The sequence below is a fragment of the Podarcis raffonei genome, chromosome 1 (genome assembly GCF_027172205.1).
Source record: "Podarcis raffonei isolate rPodRaf1 chromosome 1, rPodRaf1.pri, whole genome shotgun sequence".
NCBI classification, from domain to species: domain Eukaryota; kingdom Metazoa; phylum Chordata; class Lepidosauria; order Squamata; family Lacertidae; genus Podarcis; species Podarcis raffonei.
The window spans coordinates 79,328,951-79,346,955 of NC_070602.1; the positions used below are offsets into that span (position 1 = coordinate 79,328,951).

The 18,005-nt window shown below is 42.3% G+C and overlaps 1 protein-coding gene across 1 annotated transcript; it reads left to right on the forward strand.

The window, feature by feature from the left end:
- The first annotated feature begins 938 nt into the window (after nt 1-938).
- On the forward strand, nt 939-17,914 carry LOC128410602 (NACHT, LRR and PYD domains-containing protein 3-like). The gene is given in 11 exon segments (XM_053382489.1): nt 939-1,566; nt 4,235-4,542; nt 5,043-5,084; nt 6,119-6,667; nt 6,670-7,774; nt 12,521-12,607; nt 13,836-14,116; nt 14,202-14,211; nt 14,533-14,703; nt 16,215-16,388; nt 17,374-17,914. Coding segments are annotated over 10 exon segments (2,892 nt in total). The 5' UTR covers nt 939-1,566; nt 4,235-4,256; the 3' UTR covers nt 17,561-17,914.
- The last annotated feature ends 91 nt before the right edge of the window (nt 17,915-18,005 follow it).

The following is an 18,005-nucleotide window of genomic DNA, read 5'->3' on the forward strand; positions in this document are numbered from 1 at the left end:
CGCTGTACTGTTTTTAACACTGATTGGGAGCCGCCCAGAGTGGCTGGGGAAACTCAGCCAGATGGGCGGGGTATAAATAATAAATTATTATTATTATATTATTATTATTATCATTTGAGCTGTTAGAAACAAGATGGCTTGGTTGTGCTTAAAGGTAAAGGGACCCCTGACTATTAGTTTCAGTCGTGGACGACTCTGGGGTTGCGGCGCTCATCTTGCTTTATTGGCCAAGGGAGCCGGCGTACAGCTTCCGGGTCATGTGGCCAGCATGACTAAGCCGCTTCTGGCAAACCAGAGCAGCGCATGGAAACGCCGTTTACCTTCCCGCCAGAGCAGTACCTATTTATCTACTTGCACTTTGACGTGCTTTCGAACTGCTAGGTTGGCAGGAGCAGGGACGGAGCAACGGGAGCTCACCCCGTCACAGGGATTCAAACCGCCGACCTTCTGATCAGCAAGCTCTAGGCTCTGTGGTTTAACCCACAGCACCACCCGCGTCCCGGGTTGTGCTTAGGTGACTAGCAAATAGAAGCACAGGTGCCACCCAGCAAAATGTCACTACACACATTAAAACAACCACCACCCACCCGCAGAATACAGTTCTCTGGGTACACACTTGAGTAGCATGTGGTTTTATGCTGTTCTTTTCCTCTTAGGGTGTACACACATGGCAGTCTAAAGTGGATTTGATGCATTTTGTGTGTGTATGTTTTACATGTTGTAAACAGAGCATCCAGGTGGAAGCCTGAAGTTTCTGCCCAATTAATTTGGATTTCCCGAATCCATGGACTATTTGATGGGGGGGATCCCTGTGCTGGACACATGGAGAGTGGAAAAAAGAATCTCCCCGTTTCTTTAGCGCCCCCCCCCCCCCGGCTTCTTTTTTGCCTAGGAAAGCTCTCCGGGCAGAAGCAGCAGGACTTGGCTAATGATGTAAACGGTGAATCAATTAACAGCAACATGGCCAGAAAAGAACAGAGCTGGAAGAATTTAGTGGCTCTTGAAACTTCTTTTTTACGCAAAAGTGGTAAATAAATAAAGAATTATTGTTTTTTAATGAACATTTGGTTCTTTATGGGACATTTTTGAAAGGTTCGCTTTGGTAAGATGTATTGCTGTGCAATTTCACAGACAAAACACATGCATCTGTGTGCATGCCCACAAAGGACCCCAGGTTCCTGGAACTTTCAGAAGCCAAAAGAGTAATAATTGAGGAGACAACAGGCACCGTGGGAACACACTCCATTAAGCAATTGCTAAGTCGAAGAAGTAAAATTCACAGAATAGAGAAGTATTTTCTTTTTACTGAAACTGAGCACACACTGGAACAACACTAAACAAGACACACATTCCCTTTTATATCAGTCAGACAGCATTTAGGGCAGTTCAGAAAACAGGAAAGATTTGGGTTTGACAGTTTTGCAACAATCAAGTATGATGTAAATGTTTCCTAGTTCCTCTTCAGGGGGTCTAAGGTAGGAATCTCCTCTGAATGCTCAGAAAGTGGATCCAAGTGAATCCAAGGCATAGCCAGATTTCTTACAGCATTATCCTTGCTAACTAATGGTAAGTACATAATTTTCTTTATTATCTTCCAGTATTTGCCGGTTTTAATCATAGTGTTGATGAAAGGCCAACTGTGATCTATGAAGTTTGCTATTTGGAAACTTCTTCACAAGCGCCTTAAGAATGAGCTGTACCTATAACTTAATTCCCATATATTTCAATGGGGCTTTGCATATGAAGTCCTAACTCTGGTGAAAAGTTTTGCTGTTGTTTTGTTTTTAAATGGAACAGCTACTTTGGCGAAATATCCTGAATAGGACTGAACACTGATAAATGCCTATAGATTTAGATTTACAGATGTTCAAGGTTAAGTATTAGAGTTAAGTATCAATAAATATTCTATTGCCTCACATTGTCATTAGTTTTTGTCTAGGTGAGACAGTTTCTGGAAAAGTAAAGAACACAGATATAGTAGGCATAATGGCAACTTTGTGGAAGGAAGAGAACCAGTGGGTCATGGTTATCTCTCTAAAGACAAACTCCACAGGAGGGACCGCGGTGAAAGAGCATACTGGGAGTGGTTTCACACTGTAGGTCAAAGACAACATAGAATCCACCATGTTAGAAATCCCAAAAGGGACAGATTTCCCCATGGAATCCTTGTGGGTGTTGACATCAGGCCACAAGAGTAATTTAGGACTGGGAGTGTACTATTGTCTGCCTGTCCAAAATCCCCAGGGTGATTGTGAGATGGAGAATGAAATTAGGAAGGCATCTAAAGGAGGAAGTGCTGTAGGCAGTGCTTTTTCTGGGGGTACGCAGGGGTATGCATACCCCTAAACATTTTGTGAATCTAAGTTTGGCCTCATTGAGGGGCAGTATTTCAACACGAGTAGGAAAATAAGAGTACCCCTAAACATTTTTTTTGGGGGGGAGCACTGGCTGTAGTGACTTCAGTTACTCCCACACAGACTGGGTAGGTGTGAGTTCCAGTAATGACAAAGATATAACATTTCTAGATATCAGAAATGACTGTGCCTTAGACCAGTGGTTCCCAATTAGCTAAGTACTGTGCCCCCCCCATTTTTCAAAAGCCAAGCCATGGACCCCTTTTGAAAATTTTGATAACTCTATGGTAGTTTTTGCTATGTGGATGGTGCCACAGACCCCTTGGGTGGGTTACGCAATTGGGAACCGCTGCCCTAGACAATTGGTCATGAAACTGGCCAGAGGGGCAGTTTCCTGCTGCCGTCGCACGATTTCTGTTCTCATCCTGAAGCAAAATTCTTAACCTGAGGTACTATTTCTGGGTTAGCGGAGTCTGTAACCTGAAGCGTCTGTAACCTGAAGCGTCTGTAACCTGAGGTACCACTGTAGCTGTTATAGTAAGTGCCACACTTTTAAACAGGCCCTGGACCTCTGTGCTGCCCTGAAAATACCACTGTCAGATGCCCCATCTTGAGTGAGTGAGGGCACAGCTCAGATATGGTGAAAGTAGGCACTGAGCACATCAGTCATCTTAATGTTGTTTATAGTACCTAGCTCACTTTCCCATTGAGTTATGAGCCGCCCTACAGTGTTCTACAATGTTCTCATTATGTTTCATATACTTAACAGTCATGGCTCTTTATTTTTATGTTTCCATTGTTTAATTATACTTTGCTTTCAGCAGGGGGTTGTTGCTTGTCTCGTTTTGTCTCTGCGTTGCGGACTCGTGTGCAGCAGGTTGGAGGCCACTGGGGAGTGAGGAGGGGGGTGGGAAGTATAAATGCAGTAAAGAAAGACACTGAATTAGGATTGAAATTGGTGGGCCAGGAGCGCCTCTTGATTAATGCCAGTTGTCCTAATTATAGAGGAACCAACCACAAGCCATGCCGAAGACGGAGGTTCGTCCATGGCAGGGACACACTGCCAGGTCACACCTGCTCTGCCTTTCAAGTTGGCAGAAATGGGCTTACAGTGGGATGCAGTAAACTCCCCAGACCGCACTGGGGAACATTGCCAGCAGGGCTTATACCTCATAAATCCTGGTTTTCCCCTGCCTGAACCTCCTCGCAGCCCATGGAGGGCCACGAGGAGTGATCACCATTGACTCGTGATGTGAACTGAAACCTCTAAGGCCATTACTGACGTCAGCCAGCTGTGCAGCTGATCCTCAGCACCCTGGCTCTCTGGTGGCCACAACTACCGCTACTGCTTGAAGACTGTAAGCAGTTTTTCTTGCATCACTGTCCTGCTGATGTTCTTAGTTAAAACATCTTCCTTTAAATTTCCTGTTTCTATCCTATTTTTAAACATTTTTTAAAACTACATTGTGTCAAGAGTTGGGTAGAGCCTTCATAGTAGCCCCTTTCACTTCCTTGCAGTGTTTAACGCATTTTCAAACACCATAATCCTCATTAGTTGTAGTAGTAGCAGCGTTCAAGGCATAGGTATGCAATTTTGGAGCAGTTTGTGAGCACTGCATTTTATAAACTGATTCATATTAAAATAAACATTCCAAAAAATAACTCTGATGTCTCAAAACTAACAGAGACAGTGCACACATAGACAAGTATACATGCACACATTAGTATAGAGTGAGTTTCCCCAGTCTGAGAGTGTAGCACTGGATATGCAGCCATTTATTTTCCTTTCTGTAGGCAACTAATCGCATCCACCATGTTTATTTTAAATTTCCCTTTTAAATTATGTAATTAAATTTGTACTTTGCTTCTTTATATTTCAGTTTAGTTCTTTGATGCTTAACGATGGGAAACAAAAGCAGCCGAATCAGTGACCTGCTCTTACTTGTGCTCGATGACCTTTCTCAGGAAGACTTCAAAAGGTTTAAAGACAAGCTCTCCTATTCAGACCTCGAAGGAAAGCGTTTCATAATTCCCCGAAGTCGGCTAGAGAACGTGGACAGGGTAGACACCAAGAATCTCCTGCTCAAGTGTTATGGTGGAGATGACGCAATAGATGTAACCATACAAGTGCTCTCGGATATTAATCAGAAAGAGTCTGCTGCTAAACTCAGAAAAGAGAAAGAGAAAGGTAAGGGACTCTGAGAAAACCTGCAACTCATTTCCCTCCATGCATCTCCATGAGCAAGCTGTGCTTAACACAGGTGATCCAACTAGCTCTACTTACCACTTCTGCCAGAGTGCAAGTGTCTTCTAGAAAAGAGTTATGAAATGATTATGTACAAAGAGTTTACACTTACTGTACTGAGTCTGGCAAACTTGCTCAGAATTATCTACTACAGCACACCACTGCAATGGTTGCAACATTGATTTTGTATGTGAGAATCTCAGTTGGACTCAACTATTACATTTACCAGATAGCTTTGGGGAATACATTGTCTTTTAGCCTAAGCTGGGGGGCAGAGAAAGGAAGAAACTCCAGATGCCTGAAGAAAGATTTATTTCAAGCCCAATGCATTTTGAGATAATCCTTCTTTGGGCCACCAGGTGTCCCTCTGTGAATAATATACATGTGTCAGATTACACTAAACTAAACAGGTATTCTAAGAACAATTTCAATTCTCCTTTCAGGTTTGGTGTCCGGTCAGAAAGCACTGGAGATATCACCAAAAGGTACATAAAACCCACAGCAGGTCATTCCTCTTATCAAAGCCTTAGAAGTTTGGGTTTAACACCTTAGCAAATCTGATTCACTTGAAAGTATTTTGAGAGAGCTGCTGAATGCACATGATTTTGGATGTTGGATCTGAGTGGTTGCTATTCCATTAAAGTGGTGAACATGGTCTTGCACAATATATATATAAAGGGCAGCAGCACTCCTTTCTATGGAAATGATCTAGAGTCCTGTTTGCATATGGAGGGTAGAGTGCTGAGGCCTTCCTCCCTGTGTACAAGCAGACCATAGAAATATAAGGGCAGGGCAGGCCTTCTCTGAACCAAAGCAAAAGCCCACCTAGTCCAGCAGTCCATTTCAATAATGGGTCACACCCTTGCCACACCTACATGCAGCCTCTCAGGACTTGCCTGCCTGCCACTGCAATCCAGGTAAACAAGGCAGCTAACCCCACCTTCTAGCCCTGTACAGAGACTCCAGCCACAGTAAGGTATTGGGGTTGGAGTGGAGAATCTGTAGCCCTCCAGATGATGGATCACAATTCCCATCATCCCTGACAATTAACTGTGCTGGCAACAGCATCAGGAAGGTAATATGTTGGCAATTCCTTTGTTAGGGCTTGAGCACTCAAGCGTCTTGGATCTGAGTCCAGTATCTAGCCCAGCATCCACGGGCCTCAGTAGGGTCCCAATTTGTTTTCTACCTGCCCCACACCTGAAATCATATGTGATGCCAGGTGTGGGACAGGCACAGATGAATAATCAAGAACTTAATATTCCTGAGTTGCTGACATTCCTGAGTAGCTGATCAGTGATTATCAGGGAAGCTCTTTGAAATTGTTTTAATTCAAACCACTTCATCCAAATGGAGCATTTTACCTCTGTGGATGTCTGTGTCTGCGGGGGGGGGGGGGAGTCCATTTGCGGGAAGCCCAAACCAAGATCAAAAGTCTGCTCCTGGGAACTATATCATTAAACGTTTCGTTTGCATTGTTTCATGTACTCTCCCCCACTGCTTTCTTTCTTGTTATTAGATTACAGGATTAAATACAGGGAATATGTATGGGAAGAATATCAAGTAATTCAAGACAAAAATGCCCTCCTTGGTCAATGGGTGAACCTAAACAGAAGATACACCCAACTCTTGATCATTCAGAAACATTGCCTGCTGGAAGAGAAACAGCATGAAATTATGTCCACAGGAAGGAAACATGCCAATATGATGGGCAAGCAAGCCAGTCCAGGTAGTATTGCAGCTTTATTTGATCCCGACGATAACAGAGTGAACCCTAGAACTGTCGTGCTCCAAGGACCTGCTGGGATTGGAAAAACAATGACCGCGAGGAAGATTATGTTGGACTGGGCAGTTGGCAAACTCTACCAAGGCAAGTTTGATTATGCATTCTACATAAACTGCAGAGAAATTAACTTGATGACTGAGCAGCAGAGTCTGATTGATTTAATCTTTTGGAACTGTCCTGAGAGAAATGCTCCCCTGGAAGATATTTTTGCAAACCCAGAGAGGCTCCTGTTCATAATCGACGGTCTTGATGAACTGAAATTTTCCTTAGAATCCAATAGGAACATCTGTGTTTCGATCCTAGTCAAAAGAAGCCGGTGAAAGTTGTACTGAGAAGTTTAGTCAGGAAAAGCATTCTTCCCAAATCATATTTAATCATCACTACAAGGCCAATTGCTCTGGAGCAACTGCAGAAGTGTCTGAAGTATCCCCGCTACATAGAGATCCTGGGGTTTTCTGAGAAGGACAGGGAAGAGTATTTCCACAAGTATTTTGGGAATGAGAGGCAAGCGGTACAAGCTTTTGGGGTTGTGAAAGCAAATGAGATGCTCTTCACCATGTGCTTTGTCCCCATTGTGTGTTGGATCATCTGCACTGTGTTGAAGCAACAGATGGATAGAGGAGAAGATCTCGTGCAGACTTCAAAAACAACTACTTGTGTATACATGTTTTATTTAACTAGCTTACTCAGAGATCACAGTCCAGTGTTGGAAAGAGGTAAACAGAAACATTTCCAAAACCTTTGTCTCTTAGCCAGAGAAGGAGTCTTGACAAGGAAAATACTCTTTGAGGATGATGACCTCCAAAAACATGGCTTAAAGGAGGCTGACATCCGGTCACTCTTCCTTCACAAGAAACTTTTCCAGCAAGATATTGATTGCCAATCTGCCTACAGCTTCATCCACTTAAGTTTCCAAGAGTTTTTTGCAGCCTTGTCCTACGTGCTAGAGGAAATACCAGAAATGGCCGACAAATCAGATAGCTGTTATGACGACGTGAGAAAGTTGCTAAAAGATTTTGGAGAAGGTGGAAATGAGTACTTAGTGTTGACAGTCCGCTTTCTGTTTGGTCTTTTAAATGAGAAAAGGAAGAAAACCATAGAGAAAAGTTTAGGCTGCAAAATTTGTTCAGAAACAAAACAAGTGCTTTTGGAGTGGATCGAAGCTGAGGTGGCATCAAAGAGCTGTCAAAAGCAATCTGAGATATTCTGTTGCTTATATGAAATTCAAGAAGAAGAGTTTGTGGGAAGAGCAATGGATTGTATTCCTGAGATTAAGCTGTACGATAACTGCCTAGGGAACGCATTCAACTCTCTGGTTCTTTCATTTTGCCTGAGACACTGTCGTAAAGAACAGTCCTTCCATCTTGGATATCTACTTTTTTTGTCAAGGTATGTGAACCCATCAGAAGACACTGTTCAGATCAGTTAAGGGTTTTTGGTTTTTTGTTTTTAGCTAAAGTGCAAACCAAAACTTTGGTCCATTTAATGATGCCCTTTCCTGGGATATTATGACCACTATGGCCCATGCAATGGCAACCTCATAGTTAGATTACTATAATGTGCTTTATATGGGGGTACCTTTGGGCTTGGTTTTAAGGCTGCAACTAGTGCAGAAGGCAGTGGTTAGGGTACTGAGTGGGGTATCTATCTATACACACATAACACCTGTGTCAGAGGAACTGCACTAGCTTCCTTTTAGGTGCTAAGCCATGTTCAAGGTTCTGTTATAAACAAATATAGCCCTGAACAACTTGAGACGAGGTTGTCATGTCATGTTTTCCCCACAGTTGCATATACTCCCCTGTGCAATCTCAGAGGCATCAACTGAGATGCGTTTTTAAGAGGCGTCTAAAACAAATGTGTTTTTTCAGGAATTTCTTGAGTGTTCATTTTTAGATTGCTGTGCTGAGTGTTTTGTGTTAGAATTTTGATTCTGGGTTTTTATTGACAATATGTATTTTAATTTTATTTATATTCTGTATCTTACAATTGGTTGGGTTTTGTTTTGTATACCAAGTGGTCTATAAAATGATTAAATATATCTGTGTTTGAAAAAAAAAACAATTAAGAAAAGGTGTAATTCTCTGAAAGCCAAATAATGTTCCAGATTTAAGATTCTATGTTGTATGTAGGTATGTTCAAGGGAACTAGAGCATGGGTAGCAGTGAATCTAGGGCACAGATTTTTCCAAAGACCCCATTTTGTTAAGCCAGGGCACATAAAATTTTAGTTGCTAAAGCTCAAACTGAATGCAACAAACAGGTGTTTGCAAACATTTATATTGTACATGTTCATTCATGGCCATCTCTCCCTTTTGAGCATATACTTGGTGGCAAACCCAGCTTTGCTGGTGCATACTTCATGAATGAGTCCTAGTTTTGGTTATCAAGGGAAAGTTTCGCTCAATGTGAATTTGACTTTTCATATTCTAAAATGTGCCTTTCTGTTGCTTACGACAATGCCAACCTCTTTCAGAAGTGATTTCACCCAGACTGAGCACAGTCAACATTTATCCTTGAGGGCTAAAAATAGCTCTTGATCAACAATCTTGCTCCGTGCCCTGGAGGGGTTGTGTAAAACACACCCTAGAATCATAGAATCATAGAGTTGGAAGAGACCACAAGGACCATCGAGTCCAACCCCCTGCCAAGCAGGAAACACCATCAGAGCACTCCTGACATGGTTGTCAAGCCTCTGCTTAAAGACCTCCAAAGAAGGAGACTCCACCACACTCCTTGGCAGCAAATTCCACTGTCGAACAGCTCTTACTGTCAGGATGTTCTTCCTAATGTTTAGGTGGAATCTTCTTTCTTGTAGTTTGGATCCATTGCTCCGTGTCCGCTTCTCTGGAGCAGCAGAAAACAACCTTTCTCCCTCTTCTATGTGACATCCTTTTATATATTTGAACATGGCTATCATATCACCCCTTAACCTCCTCTTCTCCAGGCTAAACATGCCCAGCTCCCTTAGCCGTTCCTCATAAGGCATCGTTTCCAGGCCTTTGACCATTTTGGTTGCCCTCCTCTGGACACGTTCCAGTTTGTCAGTGTCCTTCTTGAACTGTGGTGCCCAGAACTGGACACAGTACTCCAGGTGAGGTCTGACCAGAGCAGAATACAGTGGCACTATTACTTCCCTTGATCTAGATGCTATACTCCTATTGATGCAGCCCAGAATTGCATTGGCTTTTTTAGCTGCCGCGTCACACTATTGGCTCATGTCAAGTTTGTGGTCGACCAAGACTCCTAGATCCTTTTCACATGTACTGCTCTCAAGCCAGGTGTCACCCATCTTGTATTTGTGCCTCTCATTTTTTTTGCCCAAGTGCAATACTTTACATTTCTCCCTGTTAAAATTCATCTTGTTTGTTTTGGCCCAGTTCTCTAATCTGTCAAGGTCGTTTTGAAGTGTGATCCTGTCCTCTGGGGTGTTAGCCACCCCTCCCAGTTTGGTGTCATCTGCAAATTTGATCAGGATGCCCTTGAGTCCATCATCCAAGTCGTTGATAAAGATGTTGAATAAGACCGGGCCCAAGACAGAACCCTGTGGCACCCCAGTAGTCACTCTTCTCCAGGATGAAGAGGAACCATTGATGAGCACCCTTTGGGTTCGGTCAGTCAGCCAGTTACAAATCCACTGAGTGGTAGCATAGTCAAGACTGCATTTTACCAGCTTCTTTACAAGAATATCATGGGGCACCTTGTCAAATGCCTTGCTGAAATCAAGGTAGGCTACATCCACTGCGTTCCCTTCATCTACCAGGCTTGTAATTCTGTCAAAAAATGAGATCAGGTTAGTCTGACATGACTTATTTTTCAGAAATCTATGCTGACTATTGGTGATCACAGCATTCCTTTCTAGGTGCTCACAGACTGTTTGCTTAATGATCTGCTCCAGAATCTTCCCTGGTATTGATGTCAGACTGACTGGGCGGTAATTATTTGGGTCCTCTCTTTTCCCCTTTTTGAAAATAGGGACAACATTTGCCCTCCTCCAGTCTGCCGGGACTTCGCCTGTTCTCCAGGAATTCTCAAAGATGACTGCCAGTGGTTCTGAGATCACATCTGCCAGTTCTTTTAATACTCTTGGATGCAGTTCATCTGGCCCTGGAGACTTGAATACATCTAAACTAGCCAAGTATTCTTGTACTATCTCCTTAGTTATTCTGGACTGTGTTTCCTCTGCTGAATCATTTGCTCCAAATTCTTCAGGTCGGGCATTGTTTTCTTTATCGGAGAAGACTGAGGCAAAGAAGGCATTGAGGAGTTCAGCCCTTTCTGTGTCCCCTGTTTGCATTTCACCATCTTCTCCTCTGAGTGACCCCACTGTTTCTTTGTTCTTCCTTTTGCTACGAACATACCCATAAAAGCCTTTTTTGTTGCTTTTAACCTCTCTAGTAAGCCTGAGTTCATTCTGTGCTTTAGTTTTTCTGACTTTGTGTCTACACGTGCTGGCTATTTGTTTGAATTCCTCTTTGGTGGTTTCCCCCCTTTTCCATTTTTTGTACACATCCTTTTTTAATCTTAACTCAGTTAAAAGTTATTTAGATAGCCACCCTGGCTTCTTTAGGCACCTTCCATGTTTCCGTCTCATTGGTATTGCCTGAAGTTGTGCTTTTACTATCTCCTTCTTAACAAACTCCCAGCCATCATGAACTCCCTTTCCTTTTAGTATTACTGTCCATGGGATCTCACCCAGCATTTCCCTAAGTTTTATGAAGTCGGCTTTCTTAAAGTCAAGAAATTGAGTCCTAGTATGCTTGGCTGCTCCTTTCCGCTGTATAGTAAACTTCAGAAGAGCATGATCACTCGCGCCTAATGATCCTTCCACTTCTACCCCACTAACCAGGTCATCAACATTGGTTAGGACCAGATCTAAAATGGCTGTTCCTCTTGTTGCTTCTCCCACTTTCTGGACAATGAATTTGTCTGCAAGGCCAGTGAGGAATCTGTTTGACCTTATGCTCTTGGCTGAGTTTGACATCCAACAAATATCCGGGTAATTGAAGTCCCCCATTACTACTATCTCCCTTCCTTTTGCATGCTTGGCCATCTGTTCCAGGAAGGCATCATCTATGTCCTCCGTTTGGCTTGGGGATCTATAGTAAACTCCCACAATGAGGTCACTGTTATTCTTCTCTCCCTTAATTTTGACCCAAATGCTCTCACTTTGGCTTTGAGGTTCTAAATCTTGGATCTCTTCAGAGGTATACACATCCCTGACATATAACGCCACTCCTCCTCCTTTCTTGTCTGGTCTGTTTCTCTGAAATAGATTGTATCCCTCCATTATTACATTCCAATCGTGGGACTTATCCCACCAGGTTTCAGTGATGCCAATTATGTCATATTTAGTTTGCTGTACCAAGAGCTCAAGCTCATCTTGTTTATTTCCCGTGCTTTGCGCATTAGTGTACAGACATTGAAGTCCATTAATCATTCCCCCGTGTCTCTTATTTAAGGATTTTTTCCTCCCACCACTAGGTCTGCGTGCTGTTTGCTCCATTTGGTCTATGACATTTGGATGATCATCTTCATCAATTGATAGACTCCTACCTTCAGGAGCACTGTCTCCCTCCCTCACATTAGTCAGTTTAAAGCCCTCCTGATGAGGTTTCTGAGATTTTTGGCAAAAACATTCCTCCCAACCGTTGTGAGGTGCAGCCCATCGCTTGCCAGAAGTCCATCTTCAAGAAACTGCAGTCCGTGATCTAAGAATCCAAACCGTTCCTGTTTACACCATTTGCGAAGCCAGCTGTTCACTTCCACTATTTTTCCCTCTCTCCCTGGGCCACGTCGTTCAACTGGGAGGACAGATGAGATGACAATTTGTGCATTTAATTGCTTCAATTTCCTGCCCAGAGCCTCGTAGTCTCTTTTGATCTTCTGGAGGCTATTGCTTGCAGTGTCATTGGTTCCCACATGAACCAAGAGGAAGGGGTATTTGTCAGTGGGTTTTATGATTCCTTGCAGTCGTTCAGTTACATCTTGGATCTTAGCCCCGGGGAGACAGCACACTTCCCGAGACATCTTGTCAGGCCCTACAACTTCACAGGTCATGATGCAATGTTGTCTGCTGCAGCTGTATGATCCAATTGCATAGCATATCCAACACACAGTTTTCTATTTTGTTTAGCTTATATTTTAATGGAAGAGTGGATGAAAACCTGCCTCTCCTATTTGAAGGACTGAAGGATCCAAGGTGTAATGTAAGAGAGATCTGGTATGTAGCTGGCAATGATACTTTTGTTCTTTCATGTCCTGTGCACCTCTGCCTTAGTTCATCTCACGCAGCTTTCCGTTGGCATGCCCAGGGCCCAGATGCCCTCAGCCCTGTCGGGGGTTCAGCCAAATGCCCAAGAACACAAACCAGATAGGGATTGGGAGGGCTGTACACACTACGCCCACCCCAGCATCTCTCCACATGACTGTATGGAGATTCTAAGCCTGTTCAGCTGGAAGCCTCCTCAGGATCTGGAAGCTTGTATTACTAGGGTTCCCACCCCCAGGAAGGCCTTTCAGTATGTTCTGCTAAATGCAACTGGAATGTCCCTTCAGCCCTTCATCTTCAACGGACAGAGTTTGAGAGTGGAGGGAGGCACTGAAGGTGGTGTACATGGCTCTCTATTTAACACCATTAAGGCAGGAAATAAATGCAATTTTAAAAATAATATATATGAGACCATATAGAAGTCTAGGGTTGCTGTAGGCAACTGTTACCTTGGATAGGAATAGTTTTTCTTAGGTTTGCAGCTTTAGGTTATTTAAAGTAGCATCCATTGTAAAGGCCTTTTTATTGTTTGGAGATAGCAGCAGCCAACTTTTTGGACAAATGTGCAGCAAGTCAAATCTAGAGGACTGGAAGGTGTGACATTCTGGTTATATGAAGGCAGTGGGAAGTTGGAGTAGAAGAGTCTTTTGAGGAGGGAGGGGGAAAGCCAGCTCCCTGCAGATGCCCCATCTCTGGCTAATAGATAGGGCTATGCAGCCTGGCCTTTTCCCTTGATGTGCAAGGAGATTCTGTTGATGATCACATGAATAGTTAAAGTCACTACTGAAGTGAGTAGATTGCATTTCCAAAGCTGATTTTAAAAAGGAGAAGTCTGTTATCAGGGACTGCCAATCCATGTCAATCTAGTTAAAAGTCAAAAGTATAGGCGTGGGCCTTAGTATGATTCACTTCCTGTTGGCACCCATCTGTCTAGGGAGACAATGGAGGAGTGTACTTTTGGGGGTGAGGTCAAGCTGTTGGATGGTTGCAGTGCCTGCTGTGGCGGTAGAGACCAATGCAGAAGAGACGTGCTTTGTTGCAGCAGATGAAGGCATCTGGTTGCGCTGCTGCAGATGCACCATGGTGTTTCTTCTCTTTGGCTCCTACAGTCTAAAAGCTTATCCCAAAGAAGTTGCAAAGAGTTGGGAAAGGGAAGACTGACTCCCTATTTCTTCCTCAGTTTTAAGCGATGTAATCTCAGAGCTGTTTCCTTTGAGATTCTTACCTCTGTCCTCACCATGAATCAACACATCAGAGAATTCAACTTACAGCAAAGCGACCTAGGAGAAGTGGGAGTGATCAAACTCTGTCAAGCACTCAAGCATCCCAACTGCAAACTGCAGACACTGAGGCGAGTACTCATAGGTGCCTTTTATCAAAATCGTAAGGGCAGAACCTGGGTTACACTTGCCAGGGTTGCTATCCAAAATGGCCTTCTTGTGCCAAAGGATACCCAGCCTGGTTGGAAGACATAGTTGTAGTCTGTGATGCTCTGCCCCGAGTCCTGACACTGCAAATCTCCATGCCACTGATCTATATTTCTGAGTCACTGGAGGGTAAGTGGATAGTCAATGTGATGGCAAACTCAGTGGTTGGAATAAGAAATAAATTAAAACACATTAGTAAATATGTATACTATTATCTAAGTATTTGGCATAGCAACCACATCTAGAATATTGTTCACTGTGCTAGTCAGCCCATCTCTAATGCACTTTCTGAGGACAAAGGAAACAAAGCACTACAGATAAGGAAAATGCCAAAGATAATGGGACTTCTACTTTGGTTTTTTTTAAAAAATGTGACCTACTTTTGAAACACAGTCAACTTACTGAATACATTGTCATCATTAATTCCTCTTGAACACTTAAACCTTTCAGATTACGTTGCTGTAACCTCAGCCCCAAGTCATGTGAGAAATTAGCCTCTATTGTTCCTAAAAACCAGAACCTGAGAATGCTTTATTTGGACTTTAACAATATAGGGGATGCTGGACTAATAGAGCTCTGCCAAATGTTGGTGCATCCAGACTGCCAACTGCAGGTACTCAGGTAAGTGACCAATGGCTTATTGCAATCATAGGCAAATTGTGGCTCTCCATGTACTGTTGGGCTTCAGCTCCCATCAGCACTGGCTAGCATGGCCAATGCCTAGGGATGTGGGAATTGTAGTCCAACAGCTTCTGGAGGCCACAGCCCCCCACTGGCTTTTTTAAAAAAAACTTAGCATCATCTGAATTGCCTGGCTCGGTATAGATTTTCTCCTAAGCACAGTACACATTGCCCCAACTCAATTTTGACAAAAATAGCAAATATTACTAAATAAATTATTGTTTGTTGCCTGAAATTAATGCTACTGAAGATTTTTGATGATACACTGTAAATGTATTGTCAAAAGAATTGGTCTTCTATACGATGGCAGCATGAAATAGTAATTGCAGCTCAATAGAAAACAGCCCAACTCTTACACTGGACACTTGGTACTGCTCACTCTGGAATATAGCTGTAATGGAGAAAATCACACATCATTTGAGTTTTTGTCAAAGACTAGGACCTCCAGGCACTTGATCTGGCATTCCTACGACATAATACAGCAGAACCATATAGAGACTATCTTGGCTGTCTCTTAGTGCAGACCCAAGTCAGCAAGCCTGAGCTTCTACAGCCACCACCTGCCCTTGCAGGATTGGCAGCAACAGGTATGTTCAATGCTTGAGATTTCATTCTCTTGTTAATTATGCTGTTTTAAATGTGCATTTTGTATTTGACTTCCTTTAGTTATGTTTTCTTTTGAAATGTTTAAGAATTTTTTTTGGTTGGTTGTTACGTTAAATATGCATCCCGTTGTTGACCTTTGTAATGCTTTATTTTGACATCTTTAGGTAATATTTTAGTATCCTGTTAATTATGTTGCTTTGAATGTATACTTTATATTTGACTTTCTCCAATAATGCTTTATCTAATGTTTTAATGTGTTGCAAACCAGATTGTTTTCTTTCAAATATAAAGTGGTATAGAAATAAAATGAATAATTGTCAGAGACAATACACCCCATAAGCAGGCTCAAATTTCTAAGCAGACTCGCTTTGCAGATGGCATAAATGCCATATTGCTTTATAACAAAGAGACAGCACATTGGGGGCAAGATTCTGCTATATCTCTTCTTCCTAACAGGCTAGTTGAGAAGGTGCAGTAGTAGTTCTGTCAACATGGGACCATTTAATCAGGTAGCCTAGCGTAATCATGACTGTGGCAAAACCAGGGAAAGGTGCACATCTTGCAAGCAGAGACATTTCCATCATAAGCCACCACTGATAGGGAATGTCAGCCAAACTAGTCAGATTGGGAAATGGATGCAAAGTCTTAAATCTTGGGTGGGGGCTGTCCTCAATGAGTACATAAAGTGACCTTTCTTCTACAGGACTCACTTTATTTTCGTTGCAATAAGTTATAGACCCTGCAAAGGCAGATATTGTAAAAATATTCTGCCGCTGGACTTAAAGCCTGTTAAAGCTACTTCCATGTAAATAACTTTGTAATGGATTTTTCATCTCTTTGAACAGCTTGCTTGGTTGCAATCTCACTGCTGCTTGCTGTGTGAATCTTGCTTCTGTTCTCTGTAAAAACCAGTCCCTGCTAGAGCTGTCTCTAGGCCATAATGAAGAAATGGGAGAGGCTGGCGTGCAGCTCTTATGCGAAGGCCTTCAACATCCAAACTGCAAAATAGTTTCGCTAAGGTACTTCTTTCAAAGTATTTGAAATATCATAGGGATGTTAAAAGCAAATTGAACAGTGATGGGAACCTTTGACAAAGTGGTTCATAACTACATTGGGAATAAGATACTAATTATCAGCTGTACACAGAGTTTGGATAAGAATTGCTTCCAACAGATTTTAGGAGATTTGGGGCATGGTGCCATCAGTATGCTAAAGCACCCAGCTCTATTTGCCCATAGTATCAGGAGAACAATGCAGATCCTGGCCATACCTGGTTTGTGTCTGAAAACGTAGACCAATTGCCTTAGACAAAGCTGCACTCTCCATAAATGAGCAGATATAATCTGGTGTACTTCTGGATCAACATTTTTCATCAAACTGCAGTTAGCAATCATGCTATTATGCTTTTATATGTGTTGGCAGCCTCCCAGGATGGCTGGGGCAACCCAGCCAGATGGGCAGGGTATAAATAATAAAATTACTACTACTACTGCATTCTGCACTAACAAGATTGACACCCTGTCATCATATTACATTTCTGTTTGGAGAGCTGCACTGGCTGCTACTTTATTACTGGGGCAGATTGTAAGTATATGAAGCCCTCAAGAACTCGGAACCATTTTCTTAAAGGATTTTAACATGTATTTTTATTGTTATTCCTTAACTGATCCTGTTATTGCATTTTATGTTCATTTGTTTTTAACACTTGATTTTTAAGTGACTAGTTTCAAGGAAACCATTACAGTGGGAAGAGCGATCATCTTGGATATCTTTGCAGACATTTTGGGGGGAGGGTCTCACATTTAGATAGCAAAGGTGGACTAAAAACAATAGGCCAATAGCTTATGAGAAGCTTCCTTACAATAGAAGCAAATCAGTCAAAACTTCAGTTAGAAGAATGCAAAGTCATCTAGGACAACTGTCCTTCTGAGAGTTATTTGCAATAGATTTTGACCTTGGAGGTTTTCATTTACAGCAACCATTTCCTTATGAACTTTTATCTAGGTTGGATTCATGTGGACTGACAGAGGCATGTTGGGAAGCCTTTTTGGCAGCTCTCAAAACAAACCAGTCTCTGCGAGAGCTTGATCTACAAAATAACGATGATTTGAAGAGGTACCTGGAAGCTGATAAACGAAGCAGGATTAGAAAATTGAAGCAGCATAACTTTAGAATACAAATAAGCTTATAGGCCTACAACATGGGGAAGGTGGGTTTGCTTTTTTCTAATAAAGTTAATTAGTGGTTGTCTATTCTGTTAAAATGATAGTTTGATTATCTGTATTTGATTTAAATTTTGTTTAGAGATTTATGATAAGTATATGTGCACATGTTCACATTTCTTCAACCTTGTTTCCTAAAAGAAAAAAGCAGCTTTTTCATTGCTGCTGGTGACAAACAGAATTCTCCTTTCCAGTCTGTTGTCTTCTCCATCTTTAGCCTCATGCAGCAAGAAAATCTCAATTATCATTAAATACATAAGTGTGATCATATTTACAAAAAGGTGTAATTAAATTGTGACACAGGAAAGCTAAAAAGGAGTACGTCTAGAATTTACATCAATTCCACATGTTTCTTTTGATAAGATAACCTGTTCTTCATTCCACCTTTTCAATTTTTTACTTTTTCAGGTTCTT